This window comes from Nelumbo nucifera, chromosome 5, assembly GCF_055504915.1.
Source record: "Nelumbo nucifera cultivar China Antique chromosome 5, China Antique-T2T, whole genome shotgun sequence".
NCBI lineage: Eukaryota > Viridiplantae > Streptophyta > Magnoliopsida > Proteales > Nelumbonaceae > Nelumbo > Nelumbo nucifera.
The window spans coordinates 73,881,469-73,897,464 of record NC_142653.1 but is presented as its reverse complement, the minus strand read 5'-3'; the positions used below and the strand labels follow the sequence as shown (position 1 = coordinate 73,897,464).

Genomic DNA, 15,996 nt, shown 5'->3' with positions numbered 1-15,996 from the left:
TGGCCTGAACAAACCTCTCATACTCATCACGTGGAACACTCATCATCTCCTTCCCGGGGACATCTGTGGATATAGAGGACATCTGATCATCTAGATGACTCTCCTATCTGGAACTACTATCACTGGTCATTGCATGATTTGCCCAAGTTGAAGGTGGACCATGCAAATCATAACAATAATTGATGGTATGTCCGTCCATACCATAGTGTGTACATCCTCTTGGACCAAAACTGTATCCTCTACCACAAACTCCCCCTGAATCTCGACCTCCAATACGTCCACCACCACGACTATACATAGGTCCACCACCACTACGACCATACACCGGTCCACTGCTACCACTACGGCCATATTGAGCTGCCCAATCTCCACCACAGTCTCTTGATACTGCAAAGGCTGACCTATCAAAGATACTAGAATTCTCGATAGATCCAATAGAGATCCTCCGAAGCCAAGCAAACACCTCTTCTAAGGAAGGAAGAGCTGATCCTCCTAGTATATGTGCTCGTACTGGTTTATATTTAGATTTCAGTCCTACCAAAAATCTGGTCACATCTAGTTGTTCTCTCTGTCATTGCTGAATTTTAACATCAGAGGTGAGGGGGTGATACACATTTATCTCATTGTGAAGGTTTCTCATGCTAACATAGTACTCCTCAAGACTCTGATTTCCCCATTGCAGATTAAAGTATTCCTCCTAAAGCTGATATACTCTAGTTGTGTTGTTTTGTCCCAAATATAGCTTCTTAGCATGGTCCCAAACTTCCTTGGTTGTATCAAGAAACATGAAATTCATACTAATCTTGGGTTCCATACTATTCCCTAACCAAGTTATTATTTGTGCATCTTCTTGTTCCCAATCACCATACTCATGAGACTCAGTAGAGGGTTTTCCTTCCCTTATATGTTTCACTTTCTTCTTTGCATGAAGAAAGACTTCTATAGATTTCGCCCAAGGCACATAGTTTTCTCCATTCAACTTGATAGAAGTCATCTGAACATTCAGGTAGTCGGTGGGAACCATCATACTAGTTTTACATTCACTGTTGTCTCCCATGAATGTAAAAGAAAAAAGAAATTCTTCCTACTTCACCTCTTACCACACTGCACACTATACCACACTGTACTCAGCACCACTTGTTGCTGAATTCTTCACTCTCCACACCACAACCCTGCTACACGACTACCTGAAAACTCACCACTCTACTCGAAATTCACTCACCCTTCGAACCACATTGAAATCTGCATAAAACCCTAAGACATGACAACCTGAATTTTTACCACACGACTTGGAACTCATCAACCATTTGATCCACACTGAAAAAACTACACAAAATCACTTACCTAATCACCAGAAAATCAAGCTGCACTCGACACTCCACTGCATCACTCGAATCACCCCTTCTCTTCAACGATTAGGGGTCCTACAAGCCACTACAAACACCCACAAACTTGCTGACCGAAGGCATAGAAGCCTCCAAGGGAAGAGGGTGATCACTCCTTTTCAGCCCCTTTGCTTATCTCCAACTAATGACGAAGAAAAAAATTAAAAAACCCTAGGCTGGATGCGTGAAAATCAGAATTCTGGGCAGATTCGATTTTGTCACAATTGCTCTTATACCATATTATAATCTAATCTGCACTTGAATTATATTAGAATAAGGACTGGAGAAGTAATAGAAAGACTAGAAGGAGAAGTAGGAGGAGAAGAGAGGAGAATAGAGAAGAAGAAGAATTCTGGTTCAAACGAGATTAATCACCTCTCTAATCGACCAGATTTAATTTATATGTTTCTATTCAAAAACAAAAAAACTCCTTTGCCCCTACTTAAGTATGGGACACAACCACTAATAAAACATTACACATCAGCAGCTTTACACATAAATATAAAGACCAAAATACCCCTACACAGTCGACATTAACAAGGAGGTATTCATGGATCCTCCACCTGGTTATGATTTTGATGGGAAGGCATGTAGGCTAAGGAAAGCATTATATGGACTTAAGCAATCCCCTCGAGTTTGGTTTGAAAGGCTCTGTGGGGCCATGAAGAAAGTGGGATACACTCTGAGTGGTGCAGATCATACCTTGTTCATAAGGAAAGAGGATAGCAGGCTTACAACACTTATAGTCTGTGTGGATGATATGGTGATTATAGGAGATGATCCGGAAGAGATAAAAAGATTAGAGTTTTTGGCATCTGAATTTGAGACCAAAGATTTAGGCCATCTGAGATACTTCCTTGGAATTGAAGTTGCAAGGTCACAAGAAGGCATTTATATATGCCAAAGGAAGTATGTTCTTGATCTTCTAGAGGAGATAAGTATGATGGGGAGTAGACCATCAGATACTCCAATAAAGCAGAATCATTGTCTCTAGGAATTGGTTGCAGAGGACTACCCTAATAAAGAAAGATACCAAAAGCTGGTGGGAAAATTGATATATCTATCTCTTACTCGTCCTGATATATCTTATGCAGTACATGTTGTCAACCAATTCATGAACTCTCCAAAGATTCCTCAGGCTATGGCACATGGTGTTGTAGAACTGTTATGGCTTAGGACTCTCCTTGGTGAGTTCGGGGTGAAGGTTTATGGTCCTCTCAAGCTGTATTGTGACAACAAGGCTACTATCAACATTGCAAATAACCCAGTACAACATGATAGGACTAAGCATATTGAGATTGATCGACACTTTGTAAGAGAGAGAATTGTCCTAGGTGCACTTTGCATTCCTTATACTCCCTTTGAGATGCAGGTTGATGATGTTTTGGCAAAAGGACTATCTTCAATGAAGTTCCTAGGCTTAAGTGGCAAGCTAAACATGACTGACATCCATGCTTAGCTTGAGGGGGAGTGTTGGTTCGAGTGATTAAAATGTTGGTGGGCTTAGTTTATCTTTTATGTTTAAGTTCTTTAGTCTGTTATGGACCTTTAGTTATTGGGCCTAAACCTGTTTTATTTTTCTTCATTATGTCTAGGTGTCCCATCACTAATCAGGGGCATTTTAGTCTATTTCTGTAACTTCTTATTGTAAATATATATAATAGCTTCTAGGGCCGGCTGAGATAGTATTGCCACCCATTCTCTAACTTCTCCTCTCTTCTCTTCTCTTCTTCCTCTTCTACTGCTGTACTTCAGCAAACATTTCTTATATTTGGATGACCGGCGTTGACATTTTAAACCTTGGTTGTGCTAAGTAGATCTATTTCACATGGTTTCCAAATGTTTCCTTGAGCAATTATCATTTACTGAAATAGTGTGTGAAAATTAAGCACTTTAATCTTCCTATCAAATAAAATGCACTTCAATCACTTGTATGAGCTTTATAGTGGATAAAATACAGTGGCTGTTCAAATTAGATTAAGTTTATGAAAATATTTAAGTGACTTATCTGATTGATTAGTATTTTAAGAACATGTGTACTGATTTAGTAGAGAAAGTAGGAGGAAGAGAGGCGATTACTGATTTGGGAGAAGAGCCAGAAGTATGAGGTGTGATCCCCTTTACATTATTTATATTACTTTACAGCATCAGAAAATGACCAGTTTACCCCTGGTCATGTGTCTCTTTATAATAGCAGCATACATGACTAAAAACAACCCCAAACAAAATAAAAACCAACTCCTTAGCCCTTCTAAGAAATATATAATGATTTGACTCCTTCAAACTAAAAGAACTGAAAAATAGAATCTTTCAGCACTCCTCAAACTGAGCATAGGTGGAGATCATGCCTAGCTTGCCTAGAATATTTCCCAACTTTGACCTTGGAATGCCTTTAGTAAATATATCTGCAAGCTGTTGATTGGTTTTTCACCTAGGAAATCACATTGTCCTGAAGTCTATCCTATCACGAAATAAACTGGTTTAGTCTGCATTTGTGAAGAGTTTCTATCTTAATATGACTATAACAAGAATAATAATTCTCTTCCTAGAATATCCTTTCAAATAAACAAGAATCTTTTATGTTGTTGCTAGATATGTAGTTTGAGGCACATGCATATATTAGCTAACTACACTAACTGCATTTGAAATTTTTGGCTTTGTCAATTGAAGGTACAAGGAGTTTCTTGTACATACGATCCTCAAGCAAATCACTATCTATGACACTAATTTTATATATGTATTTTTTGCATTAATAGGAATATGAGTATCCATTGTTTTCACCCTAACTTTCTTGTATCCTTTAATCAATTAAGAACATATTTTCTCTCTTATTACTCAACCAAAAAAAAGATCTTCTAGGCTACTAATATATCATGTCCAGATTATGAAATTTCTATTTCCTACAATTATCATTCCCCCAGATCTTTAATTTCAAACTTGATACCACAATATCATCAACATGGACAAGAGCCATCACCAATTAATCTCTCTTGATGAACAATATATATTAGATTGATATTGAATGAAGCCAACCTTTTAAAGGCACATCTGTAGTGATCAAACCTGGTACAAGAGGACAACTTAAGTCCATAGAATGACTTCTTAATCCAATACACTTTATTCTTCTCAAATTTCTTTAAAAGCAAGGAGGTAACACCATATATGCTTATTCATGCAAATTATCATTCAAGAGTGCATTCTCAACACCAAACTGATTTAGTGGCCACATTTAGTAGCAGCAATAAACATCAGCACCCTAGTAGAAGCCATTTTGACCATTAGAGAAAATTTTCCTCATGGTGAACTCCATAAGCCTAAGTATAACCTTTAGCAACTAGTCTAGCCTTGTATCTCTTACTGATCCCATCAGCATTATATTTTATTATAAACAGTCATTTACATCCAACTATTATCTTGTGTTGGGCAAGTAGTACTTGACTTCACAGGTGTAGTAGTGGCAGAACTAGAAAAGGCAGACTAGGAAAACTTTTCATACTCCTCACGTGAGATTTAGATTGTCTTTATCCTTAAAAACATTGGAAGTAGGAGAATCTTCAGTTACACTAAGACTCCCAAAGTCACCTTCCACCATTGCATGGTTAGCTCGGGAAGATGGAGGGCCATAAAGATCAACAAATTTGATTGTGTGACCTTCTCGTCCACAATGTGAGACTCACGAGCTGAACCACGGCCACTACCACTACGACCACCACCACCTCTTGCACCACTAACCTCTCTACCACCTCATCATGCACCTCTAGGCCCACGACCAAAACCCCTCATGTTACCTCCACCTCTACCACGCATATTTCTACTAAGAAAACCTCCTCTGGTAACCATCATGGCTGATCTCTCTGAAGGTGGGGGATGATCACTATGTGGATTTGAGGCTCTCCTTATGTAGGAGAAAACCTCAGACAAGGATGGAAGATCACTGGTTCAAATTCAGACCTCAACCCAGATAAAAATCTTGCCACATCTAGATGTTCTCTTTGTTCTTGTTAAGTCTTCAAATCAGTGGATAGGGGTTGATAAACATTGAGCTCATTCCTTCAACTTTTAAGAGAAGCATAGTATTCTTCAACACTTTTATCACTTTGTTGAAGAGAAAAATAATCTTGGTATAACTACTAAATTCTTGTGACATTGTATTGTCCAGAATACAATTGCTTGGCATATCCCAAATCTCCTTGGTCGTGTCTAGAAACATAATGTTCATACTAATGTGATTCTCCATACTATTCCAAAGGGATGTCATAATTTGGGCATTCTCTTGTACCCATTAATTGTACCCTTCTGATTCACTTTTCAATGGACCCTCCTTGATGTACTTCAACTTGCCTCTTGCAATGAGATATTTGTCAATCGACTTGGCCCATGGGATATAATTAGTACCATTAAGTTTCATTGTAGTTAATTGAGAAGTCATGAAATCTGATTGCACAACTACTGTAGGTTTAGTGCTACTATTTGATGAAGCCATGAATGAGAAGAGATCACTAATTTGTCACTTAGGCAAACTGTCAAAAAGCTGGTATGCAACTACTGTAACACCTTTTTCTTTAGGAAAAACACCAAAAAACATCAGCCCTTTACTGTGGAAACACTTGGGAAAGATTATACACTTACCACAAGGTGTTACCACACCACAAACCACTAAAAATCACTATACATTGAGGAGCACCTACCTCACAACTCAAGACATCACAAGGCTGCCCTCTTCAAACTGCTGAATAGAGGGCTTTTAGAAGAACACCACCAATTTACACAACACTGCAAAAAGTTGAGACATAAACAGTGCCGTGAACAGGATGTGAACTGCAATGTTGTGTTCTTCCCTTCTTATTGTGTATTTCAGGACCAGGTTTCGGGGAAGAAGATTGAACTTGCTTGCTAAGGAAAGAGATGGACTCTACTACCTTGAAGCAACCAGCAAATCATCTCACACTATTATGCATGTCACACACGAGTCATTCTTATCTACCTCCAATAAAGATTTAATTTGGCGTCATCATTTCCGTTTTGGTCATCCTTCATTTCCTATTTTAAAAACAATGCTTCCTTCCTTGTATTTGATGTTGAAACCTTTCATTGTGATGTTTGTGAACTTGCTAAGTACAAAAGGGTTTCTTTCCCAATCAGCAATAAAAGATCTTCAACTCCTTTTTATTTGATTCATTCGGATATATGGGGCCCTTCTCAAATTCCCAACATTACTGGTTCCAGATGGTTCGTCACCTTTATTGATTCTCAAATTCCCAATATTACTGATTCCAGATGGTTCGTCACCTTTATTGATGATTGCACTTGGGTCACATGGATTTTTCTTCTTAAGTCTAAATCTGATGTGGGTACGATTCTTCCCAACTTTCATAACATGGTCCAAACTCAGTTTGGTGTGAGAATTAAAAGGTTTCGATCTGATAATGCTACAGATTATTTTAATCAGAAGTTGTCCCCATTTTTTCAGAAAGAAGGCATTGTGCATGAATCCTCCTGTGTTAACACTCCCCAACAAAATGGGGTAGCTGAGAGAAAAAATGGCCATCTTTTGCAAACCACCCGAGCCTTTCTCTTTCAAAATCAGGTGCCAAAACAATATTGGGGGGAAGCTGTCCTTACTGCTGCCTACACCATAAATAGACTACCATCTAAAGTTCTTGACAACCGAAGCCCAATACAAGTCCTTTCTCAATTTTACCCTGATATTCGAGCCTCAAATAATCTCACACCAAGAATTTTTGGCTGCACTGCCTTTGTTCATGTCCATAATAAGGGAAAATTAGACCCACGAGCAATCAGGTGTGTCTTCTTGGGATATTCCCCAACTCAGAAAGGTTATAAATGTTATCATCCAGCCACCAGAAAATTCTACACCTCCATCGATGTCACATTTGAGGAAGGAAAATTTTTTTTCACTCAACCTTATCTCCAGGGGGAGCCCTCATTAACGGAAGATAGGGCCTCGGATCTACTCTCCCTAAATGTTTTACCCTCCCCACAGACATTCAATTGTCAAGAATCACATCCCTCTGAGTCACATTCCTCTGAGCCCCACATTCCCGAGTCTCAACAAGAGTCAAACAACCCGACCATTGAACCAAATTTAGACACTGTTAACCCCACAAATGATGTGCATGATAATGTGAGATATATGCAGGTTTACTCTAGGAGGAAAAATCCAGATCCTCAACCTGTGCAAGTCCAAGATTCAACTCCTAATACTAGAACTGAGGGATGTTTAGATCCTGAACCTACACCTTCACAGTCTGAGTATGAGTATGACCTACCTATTGCACTGAGAAAAGGAACCAGAGAATGTACCAAACGCCCATTGTACCCTTTAGCCAAATATGTATCATTCCAAAGATTCTCTAAATCCCATAAAAGTTTTCTAGCCAGCCTTAACACCATTCCAATTCCTAATACTCTAGCCGGGGCACTTTTTAATAAGGAGTGGAGAAAAGCCATGAGAGTGGAAATGGAGGCATTAGAAAACAACAACACATGGGAAGTTGTGGATCTACCAAGAAACAAGAAGACGGTAGGTTGTAAATGGGTGTTCACAATTAAGTACAAATCTGATAGGTCATTAGAAAGGTACAAAGCACGCCTGGTAGCCAAGGGATATATACAGACTTATGGGGTAGATTATCAGGACTTTTGCCCCAGTAGCTAAAATGAATACAGTAAGGGTGTTACTGTCGTTGGCTGCTAACTATAATTGGGATTTGCAATAGTTTGATGTAAAAAATGCGTTTCTCCATGGTGATTTAGAAGAGGAGATATACATGGACATTCCACCGGGTTTTGGAGAAGGCATAAGGGAACAAGGTTTGTCGGTTGAAGAAAGCACTATACGGTCTCAAACAATCTCCGAGAGCATGGTTTGGAAGGTTTACAAAGGTAATGCTGAGTACAGGTTACAAGCAAAGTCAAGGTGACCACACATTGTTTATCAAACACACAGCCTCAGGGGGAGTTACTGCACTATTAGTCTATGTGGATGATATAATCATTATTGGGAATGATAAAAAGGGGAAGGAAGCATTGAAAAACTGCCTTGCCAGAGAATTTGAGATAAAAGACTTGGGGAGACTAAAGTATTTTCTCGGAATTGAAGTTGCACATTCTAAACAAGGCATCTTTATCTCTCAACAAAAGTATGTTGTTGATCTTTTGAGAGAAACAGGAAATATGGCATGTAAACCAGCTTCCACGTCTATAGATCCCAATCATAAACTTAGAGAAGCCCACGAGAATGCAAGTGTAGACAAGGAGATATTCCAAAGACTAGTTGGAAAACTCATTTATCTTGCACATACACGACCGGATATTGCATATGCTGTAAGTGTAATAAGTCAGTTTATGCATAATCCTAAAGAAGTTCATCTGCAGGCTGCTCATCGAATTCTACACTATTTGAAAGCCAATCCAGGAAAAGAAATTTTATTCAGAAGAAATGGAGGACTGACTCTTGAAGCATATAAAGATGCCAATTATGCAGGATCTCCAGTAGATAGACGGTCCACTTCTGGTTACTGTACGTTCTTAGGAGAAAACTTAGTCACTTGGAGGAGTAAGAAGCAAAATGTAGTGGCTCGGTCAAGTGCAGAGGCAGAATTCAGGGCTATGGCACAAGGAGTGTGTGAATTACTCTGGTTGAAGATAATTTTAGAAGACCTGAAGATTCCACGAGAAGAGCCTATGAAACTATATTGTGACAACAAGTCAGACATCAATATTGCTCACAATCCTGTTCAACATGACAGGATGAAGCACATCGAAATTGACTGACACTTTATAAAAGAGAAACTGGACAACAAGTTGATTTGCACTCCCTATGTGTCTACAAAAGGACAACTGGCCGATGTACTTACTAAAGGGCTCAATAGTACAGACTTTCGGAGAATTATAGCCAAGCTGGGAATGGAGGATCTCTATTCACCAGCTTGAGGGGGAGTCTATTCACCAGCTTGAGGGGGAGTGTTGGAAAACGTGGGGTTACTGGTTCAGATTTGAAAATAGAATTGTATATATTCCTAGGATTGTGGAAGGATTGATTTAGAAAGTTTTTTCTTTCTATTTCTTTCTTTCTATTTTTGTACTTTCTATTTTCTCTTCTTTCTATTTTGTCTTCTTTCTATTTTCTTTTCTTTCTATTTATTGCAGCAGCTTACTGTATAAATATGCCCATTGGCAATAGAATGAAACATATCAGTATTCTACCATTCCTAAACAACTAGCAAGGAGAAATCTAATCTCCTCTCCTTACTGTCGACCCAGGTTGTATTAGCATTCTACTAAAGCTGAAATGACCACAATACCCTTAGGTAAGTTACAACAGACATAAGAAAGAAAAATAACATGAAAAAGACAATAGTGCCCCTTTTAACTAATTCTAACAATTCTAACATGTTCATTATCAACAATCACCCCTGCTTGAAATGTAGACCTGAAATCTCCAGTTTCAATTGAAACTTGATGCCAAAAAGTGATTATCTGAGTTGTTACTTTGTGAGTAGTATGACCAGATTAATTGAATACAATTATAAATAAATGGTCCTCTTGCTATTAAAATGTTAATTTTCTTGTCAAGACAAGTGTGCTAGGTGTGGGTTGGCAATCTACCATTTTGGTATCATGTGGAAGGAGCCAGACCTTGTTTAAAAGAATTTGTTGAGTTCAAGAACGCATGACAAAATAGCCCATGATTTAGCAGCTATGGTCATTTTGTTAGCTCAGAGACTGCAACCTAAAGACTTATTAAACTTCATTTCAGATATTCACTTAGAAGTTACTTTCTGAATCTAAAAGTCCAAGTTATTTCTTACACTTTCATTTGGTTGTTACCCAGGGTTATGTCCCCAAGAAGAACAGAATCCACTACTCTGGACCATTGTTGCCTTCAGGAGGAAACATTGAAGAAATGCTGGAAGAGCATGAGAGGCAAATCCAACAGGCTGTCCGTAAAGCTCGTGTTGATAAGGCCAAGACTAAGAAAAATTACAGAGAAAATAGTGGGTCTGAAGCTCCTCTCCACCATGGGTCAAATGGCAGGTGATTTTGTAGAATTGTGTTGCTTCATCACTGTTACGGCATAGCATCACTCTCATCTTTGTTGGAGATACTATGTTTGTGGTTTGGCTATTGTTGTCACCATCAGTAAAAGAATAATGTCTATATGGTGGAGCTTCATCTATACATGATCCAGGATTTACCACGTCATACCTTATCTGAGGACTTGCTAAGACTTTTAATCTGTCAAATTGTGGTCATTCAAAACTGCTGGTAATCCAGAATTAAATGGAATCAGCTACCACTGACTATTATTTATGGTGGCAATCTGTGCAGCAAAAATTCTCTGAGCAGTACAAGAGAGGGCCTCAGTGGCTTCTGTAGTTCTACCTGTATTTTGAAGGGCAGGGAGTCTGTTTTGTACAGCCCAGAAGAGGTTTGGTGGTTCAATTTCACCTCCTCAAAATTATATGTTCCCAAATTGGAGTGAATTTATTAGGCCAAGTCTATACATATTTAATACAAGCAACAGTCCCAAATGCTTTTCTATATTATATTCTTTTACATTTAAATACAACCTATTTTATTCCCCTCAATATCTTCATAGTGGACCTTTTGCTCTTACATTCCTTAATGATGTTTTTGGTTTGAAGGGAACTTTGTATAGGTCCCCTACCTTTCCCTTCCTTTCCCTACCTTCATACCAAACACAGCCTAAAAGATCATTACCACATTGTCTATATTCTATTCTAGTCGCAATCACCTTTTCTTATATAGCTTTCGTTAGTACGACTCTTTTGTGGTTTTCCTTCGCTGTGATTTCAAGAAAATTGGTGCCCATGGTTGGGTTTGATATAAAAACATGGGTTTCACTATTATGTAGTAAAGACATGATACCCAAAAAACTTATAACCAATCAACCAGCATCATAAAAGTGATAACCAATCAGGTGTGTTTTCATCAATGCTCTGTTCAATTTTCGGTAAGTTGCTTACCTGGGTAAATGCACTTATCCGGGTAAGTCTTTCCCAAGAAAAACTCATCCGGGTAAGTGCATTTACCCATGTTCTTTTATTTTTCAAGTAAATAAGGCAATGACCATTTTAGCCATAAAAATCTATTATTAAAATAGTCATTTTTGTCCCATTCAAGTATTGGCAACTTCCCCCCAAGTGGAAAAGATATTTGATACTTAGGAAAATAAACTTTCCCTAATCCCCACATAAATCTGAAAAAAGAGCAAGGATTTTTTTTATTGATCAAAGCCTTTCTAGTATTATGTCTTTACGGCATCATAGATTTTTCCTTTTTTTAAATAAATATACAGAAAATATGTTCTTGACTTCAATAGTGAAACTTTAACTTATACTTTCAAAAGTATGTTTTCCCTTGCTGGTTTGATATTATGTAAGATCAATTTACACCCGTCCTCTTGATCCAATTTCCAACCTGCTAATGAAATGGTTAATTTTACATATTGCATTCTGATGGTTATTCTTCTTTGATTTAATAAGCTAAAGGGCACCTTTGCAACCAAATGTTTTGAGATGTCCAATGGTCCAAAGAGACTCAAATTCTAGGATATAAGATCCATTCTTTTTGAGCTATTCTCCCTCAGAAATTTTTATTGATTTTGTAAATGTATTGTCTCAAACCTCCTCCTATTTTTGTATCATCTAATAGGAGTAATGAGGGTCTTTAATTGATTGTACAATATTCAGGATTAAAGAGTTATTCAAATGAGAATTCATAAAGTTGTGTAACCAAAAGTATGCTTTCATTATACTGTGTAATTCCAAGTCTTGTTCAAAGCGCTATGCACTTGTACTGTAAGTAGTATCTTCATGTCTACTGCAGAATGAAATCAACAAGAATGTAACTGCGAAGTCAGATGACCAGTATGCTAGGAAGTCTGATTGCAAGGAGCCTGGATTGGTTGGAGACAAAACAATGCATAAGGTGTGGGTCTCAGAACAGCCCAATGCATATGGAACACTGGTGTATTCACTCATGATAGATTGCTCAGATGTGCATGCTTGTCTCCATCCCATCTCGTCCCGGTTACAAGATACTGTCTTTCGCTAGAAGTTTTTCTACCATACAATACATTTCTAACATTCTCCTGAATCCTTTATATCATCTGGTTTAACTACTGAAATTCTTTGTACTACAGTTATAGAAATATAGCGAGCTGAAAAAGACAATACAACAAGCTTTCTACTATTCTTTTCTTGCTCTATAATAACCACTACACACATCTATGAAAGCAATGGGATTTGTAGTGCCAATATCTCAAAAAAAAAAAAAAAACTCAAGGAGGCTCATAGAGAAATGAGAGAGGCCTGGTAGCAAGAAATGTTCTTTCTCCCTATTTTGGTAGATCTAATAAAAAAACTCAATGATTGACTTAAACCTCTCCTAACATTTCTGATAAATACTTAACCTCTCCTATTTTGAGAGGGAGGAAAGTTGGTCAATGGGATTCATGGGATTGTGAATCCCCTTTACCAAGAAACCCATGTTTTTTTTCTGATTTATGTAGGGGCTAGGGAAAGTATATTTTCTTGGGTATATACTCATCTTCTAGGTGGGTAAATTAACTTTTCCATCTTGGAAAATTTTCTAACACTTAGATGGGACAAAAATGTCCCTTTGGTAATGGAATTTTTATGGCTAAAATGTTACCTGGGTAAGGGCATTTACCTGGGTAAGTGCATTTACTTGGATATTAAGTAACTTACTGAAAAGAAAACAGGGCCTTAATCTCTCCAAATAGAGTTAATAATACCTTAACCTCCCTTTTGTTAATTTGGCATTAGGAACCTAACAGAAAATCAATGAATAAGTGTATAAAAACTTATGGTAGAGTGGCCATAGGCCCTTATTTTATCCTCAACATGTTCGAGTATGCAATGGCCATGTGACAAGCCACATGTTAATGGGAGATGTATCTCATGGTTATATCTTTGCAACACTTTCACACACAATCATGCATTTCTTAAATTATTATCTATTTATTTATTTTCTATAAAAAGAAATTTATTTAATTATTTTCTTTAAAATCTTTTATTAGATCTACCAATATTGTTTGGATCCTAATTCCAGCTCTTACTAAGTCAATGGAAATTCATTTGGCTTGGTGTAGGTTGGATGGCCAAGTGGTTAGATCCTTTTGTCAAGGAGACACTTGTCTCAATCCGAAAGAGCTTGAACTGATTTTGCTCCTAATATATAGGTTAGTTGTGTTCCCCACCTCAAAATGAGGTAAGGAACGTTGGGGAATACCTATAAATATTGTTGTCTCACAATGTTGAAAGACAAAGTTGAGAATAGTAAGTCTTGAAGGGAAAGCAACCTCCACTTTATTTTGAGCACAATTCGAATTCAGCTCTTTCTCTTTTGTGCATTTGCTCGAGTGGATTAGTGTCTTGGGATCCCCTATTGTATTTTTGCTCTCCTTCCTTTTGTGCGCCCCATTAAGATACTTAATTCAGAGAACAAAGAGTGGAGACTTTCAGGTATCTTGAAAAACATCTAAGAAGCACTTATGAGCATTTGGTGAAAAACACTTATTTAATTTAAATAGGGATAGTATAGGTATCTTTAAAATGACACAGTGGGTCAGGAATGTCAGAAAGAAAATAAGAACTTATTGCATAAGTACTTAAAAATAAGTCCAAAATTTGGGTTTCTCAACTAAGTACTTATGCTCATAATAAGCATTTATTTTAGGCTTCTTTTCTCAAACACAAATAAGTGATTATTGGTATGGTCCTGTCCAAAAATAAGTTCTAATGAGCAGTTAGGTTGCATTTTGCATTCCTTATTTTAAGGACTTATTTCCTTTTTGTAGTTAAAATATCAGTGTTTATAGGGGCATTTTAACAGAAAAAGAAGACAAGTCCTTGAAATAAGTAATGCCAAATGCAGCCTTATAAAGGAAAAAATAAAAACAAAGAGGGTGAATTTGACTCTTCCCCGTTATCGACCAGATCGGAGAAAAGAAAGGAAAAATGTAAATCTATCTTTAATTCTTTTTTGGCTAAATTACAAGGACCCGCCCCTATACTTTAATTTGTAACAAAGACCCCCTTGAAGTTTTATTTTCGTGACAAATATCCGTTCAGTCGGAAGGCAGATAATGAAAAGTGTTAAATTACCAAAATACCCCTACCAAACTTTCTCTATCTTCTTTTTCTTTCCATTTTCTCTTGAAACCTAACCAACCCTAAAATACCTCCATTGGAAACCCATGCAGACACACCTTCGACCGATCTTCCATTCAAGGGTGGTTGGACATTGGCAACCGGACCTACCCAATCACCAAACTACCCCTCCCGCAGCACCCTCGCCCATCCCCAACCACACTCTCAGAAGCCTCATTTCTAATTTCACCCTCTCTTCCCCTCCAAAACTACAGTCTCAACCAAACCCCCAGACCCTAATATCCACTCTCACCTCAACCGGAACCCCGCCTTACACCAGAAGTTAATAGAGACTGGTGTTGTTTCTGTTGTTCTCAATTGTGTTGACTCCGAGGATTCCGGTATCCAAGAATTGGCGCTTTCACTTCTCTTGAACCTTAGTTTGGATGATGACAGTAACGCGGGTTTGGTCGCCGAGGGGACCATCGGTGCCTTCCTGTTTACAATTAGAGGTCTTGTTTTGCTCCTTTGGGATGGCAACGGGAGGGGGAAGAAAGAAGCAGCGATGACTCTTTACGCCCTATGTTCCTTCCCTAATAACAACAGGAGATCTGTTGAATGTGGGTCGGTGCCAATTTTGATTGAAATGGCCAGTTCTTTGTTGAAAGGGATGTTGAGGTTCTAAGCTTGTTGGCCAAGTGTAGAGAAGGGAGAGAAGAAATTGAAAAGTTTGATGGTTCTGTCTGGATTTTGGTCAGAGTGTTGAATGGATACTGAAAGCAAAGAATGTGTTGAGAGGCTAAGAGCGAGGATACTGAAGAAATTTGTTTTGGATTCCTGGAAGGTGAGAATGAGAAGATTAGAAGAAATGCTTCGATTTTGATTCAGACTCTACATAGGTATTCATCAAGGTTTGATTTGAGTTGGGGTCTGTTTAATTAGCAAGGATTTTTTGTTTTTTTGTAGAAGATGAAGTGAAGGATATCTTTCATTTTGGGATGAAGCATTGATGCTCTATTCTTCTTTATCGTCAGTAGAGGTGAGTTTGGTTCTATTCATTAGCCTTCCTCCATTGGATGGTCGTGTAAAAAAGAAAAGAGTAGATTTTAGTGGGGTTGAGTCCTATCTGTATCTTGTAAATTCTCAATAAACATATCAAGTTTCTATTTTTGTTGTTCATATAAGAAATCTTTCTTTTGATCATCTGAACTGCCAATCAAGGAAAGAAAAAAATCTGTATTCCATTGAATTGTAACTTATCTTATTTTCTAAAGAAAACAAAAGAAAAGGAAGACAAATTAAAGAGAAAAACTGAAGACAAAGAAACTGTTATGTAAGAGTTCTGTTGTTTTTATTTCTTGGAACACGATAGACAAAACTTAATTCTAACTGAGCTGCACAAGTGCTTGACTACTTGGATTATGGTCAATATTAACTGTTTGCTCTGG

The 15,996-nt window shown here is 37.8% G+C and overlaps 1 protein-coding gene and 1 pseudogene across 2 annotated transcripts in view; both read left to right on the top strand.

The window, feature by feature from the left end:
- LOC104593978 (Protein kinase superfamily protein) overlaps positions 1–10,952 on the top strand; it is a 119,414-nt gene extending 108,462 nt beyond the window's left edge. For both annotated transcript variants that reach the window (XM_088888480.1, XM_010254103.3), the window contains exon 8: positions 10,243–10,952. In XM_088888480.1, the coding sequence (XP_088744606.1) occupies positions 10,243–10,449 (207 nt within the window). In that variant the 3' untranslated portion in view covers positions 10,450–10,952. The remainder of the gene's footprint in view (positions 1–10,242) is intronic.
- LOC104593979 (U-box domain-containing protein 8-like) lies at positions 10,570–15,714 on the top strand (annotated as a pseudogene).
- The last annotated feature ends 282 nt before the right edge of the window (positions 15,715–15,996 follow it).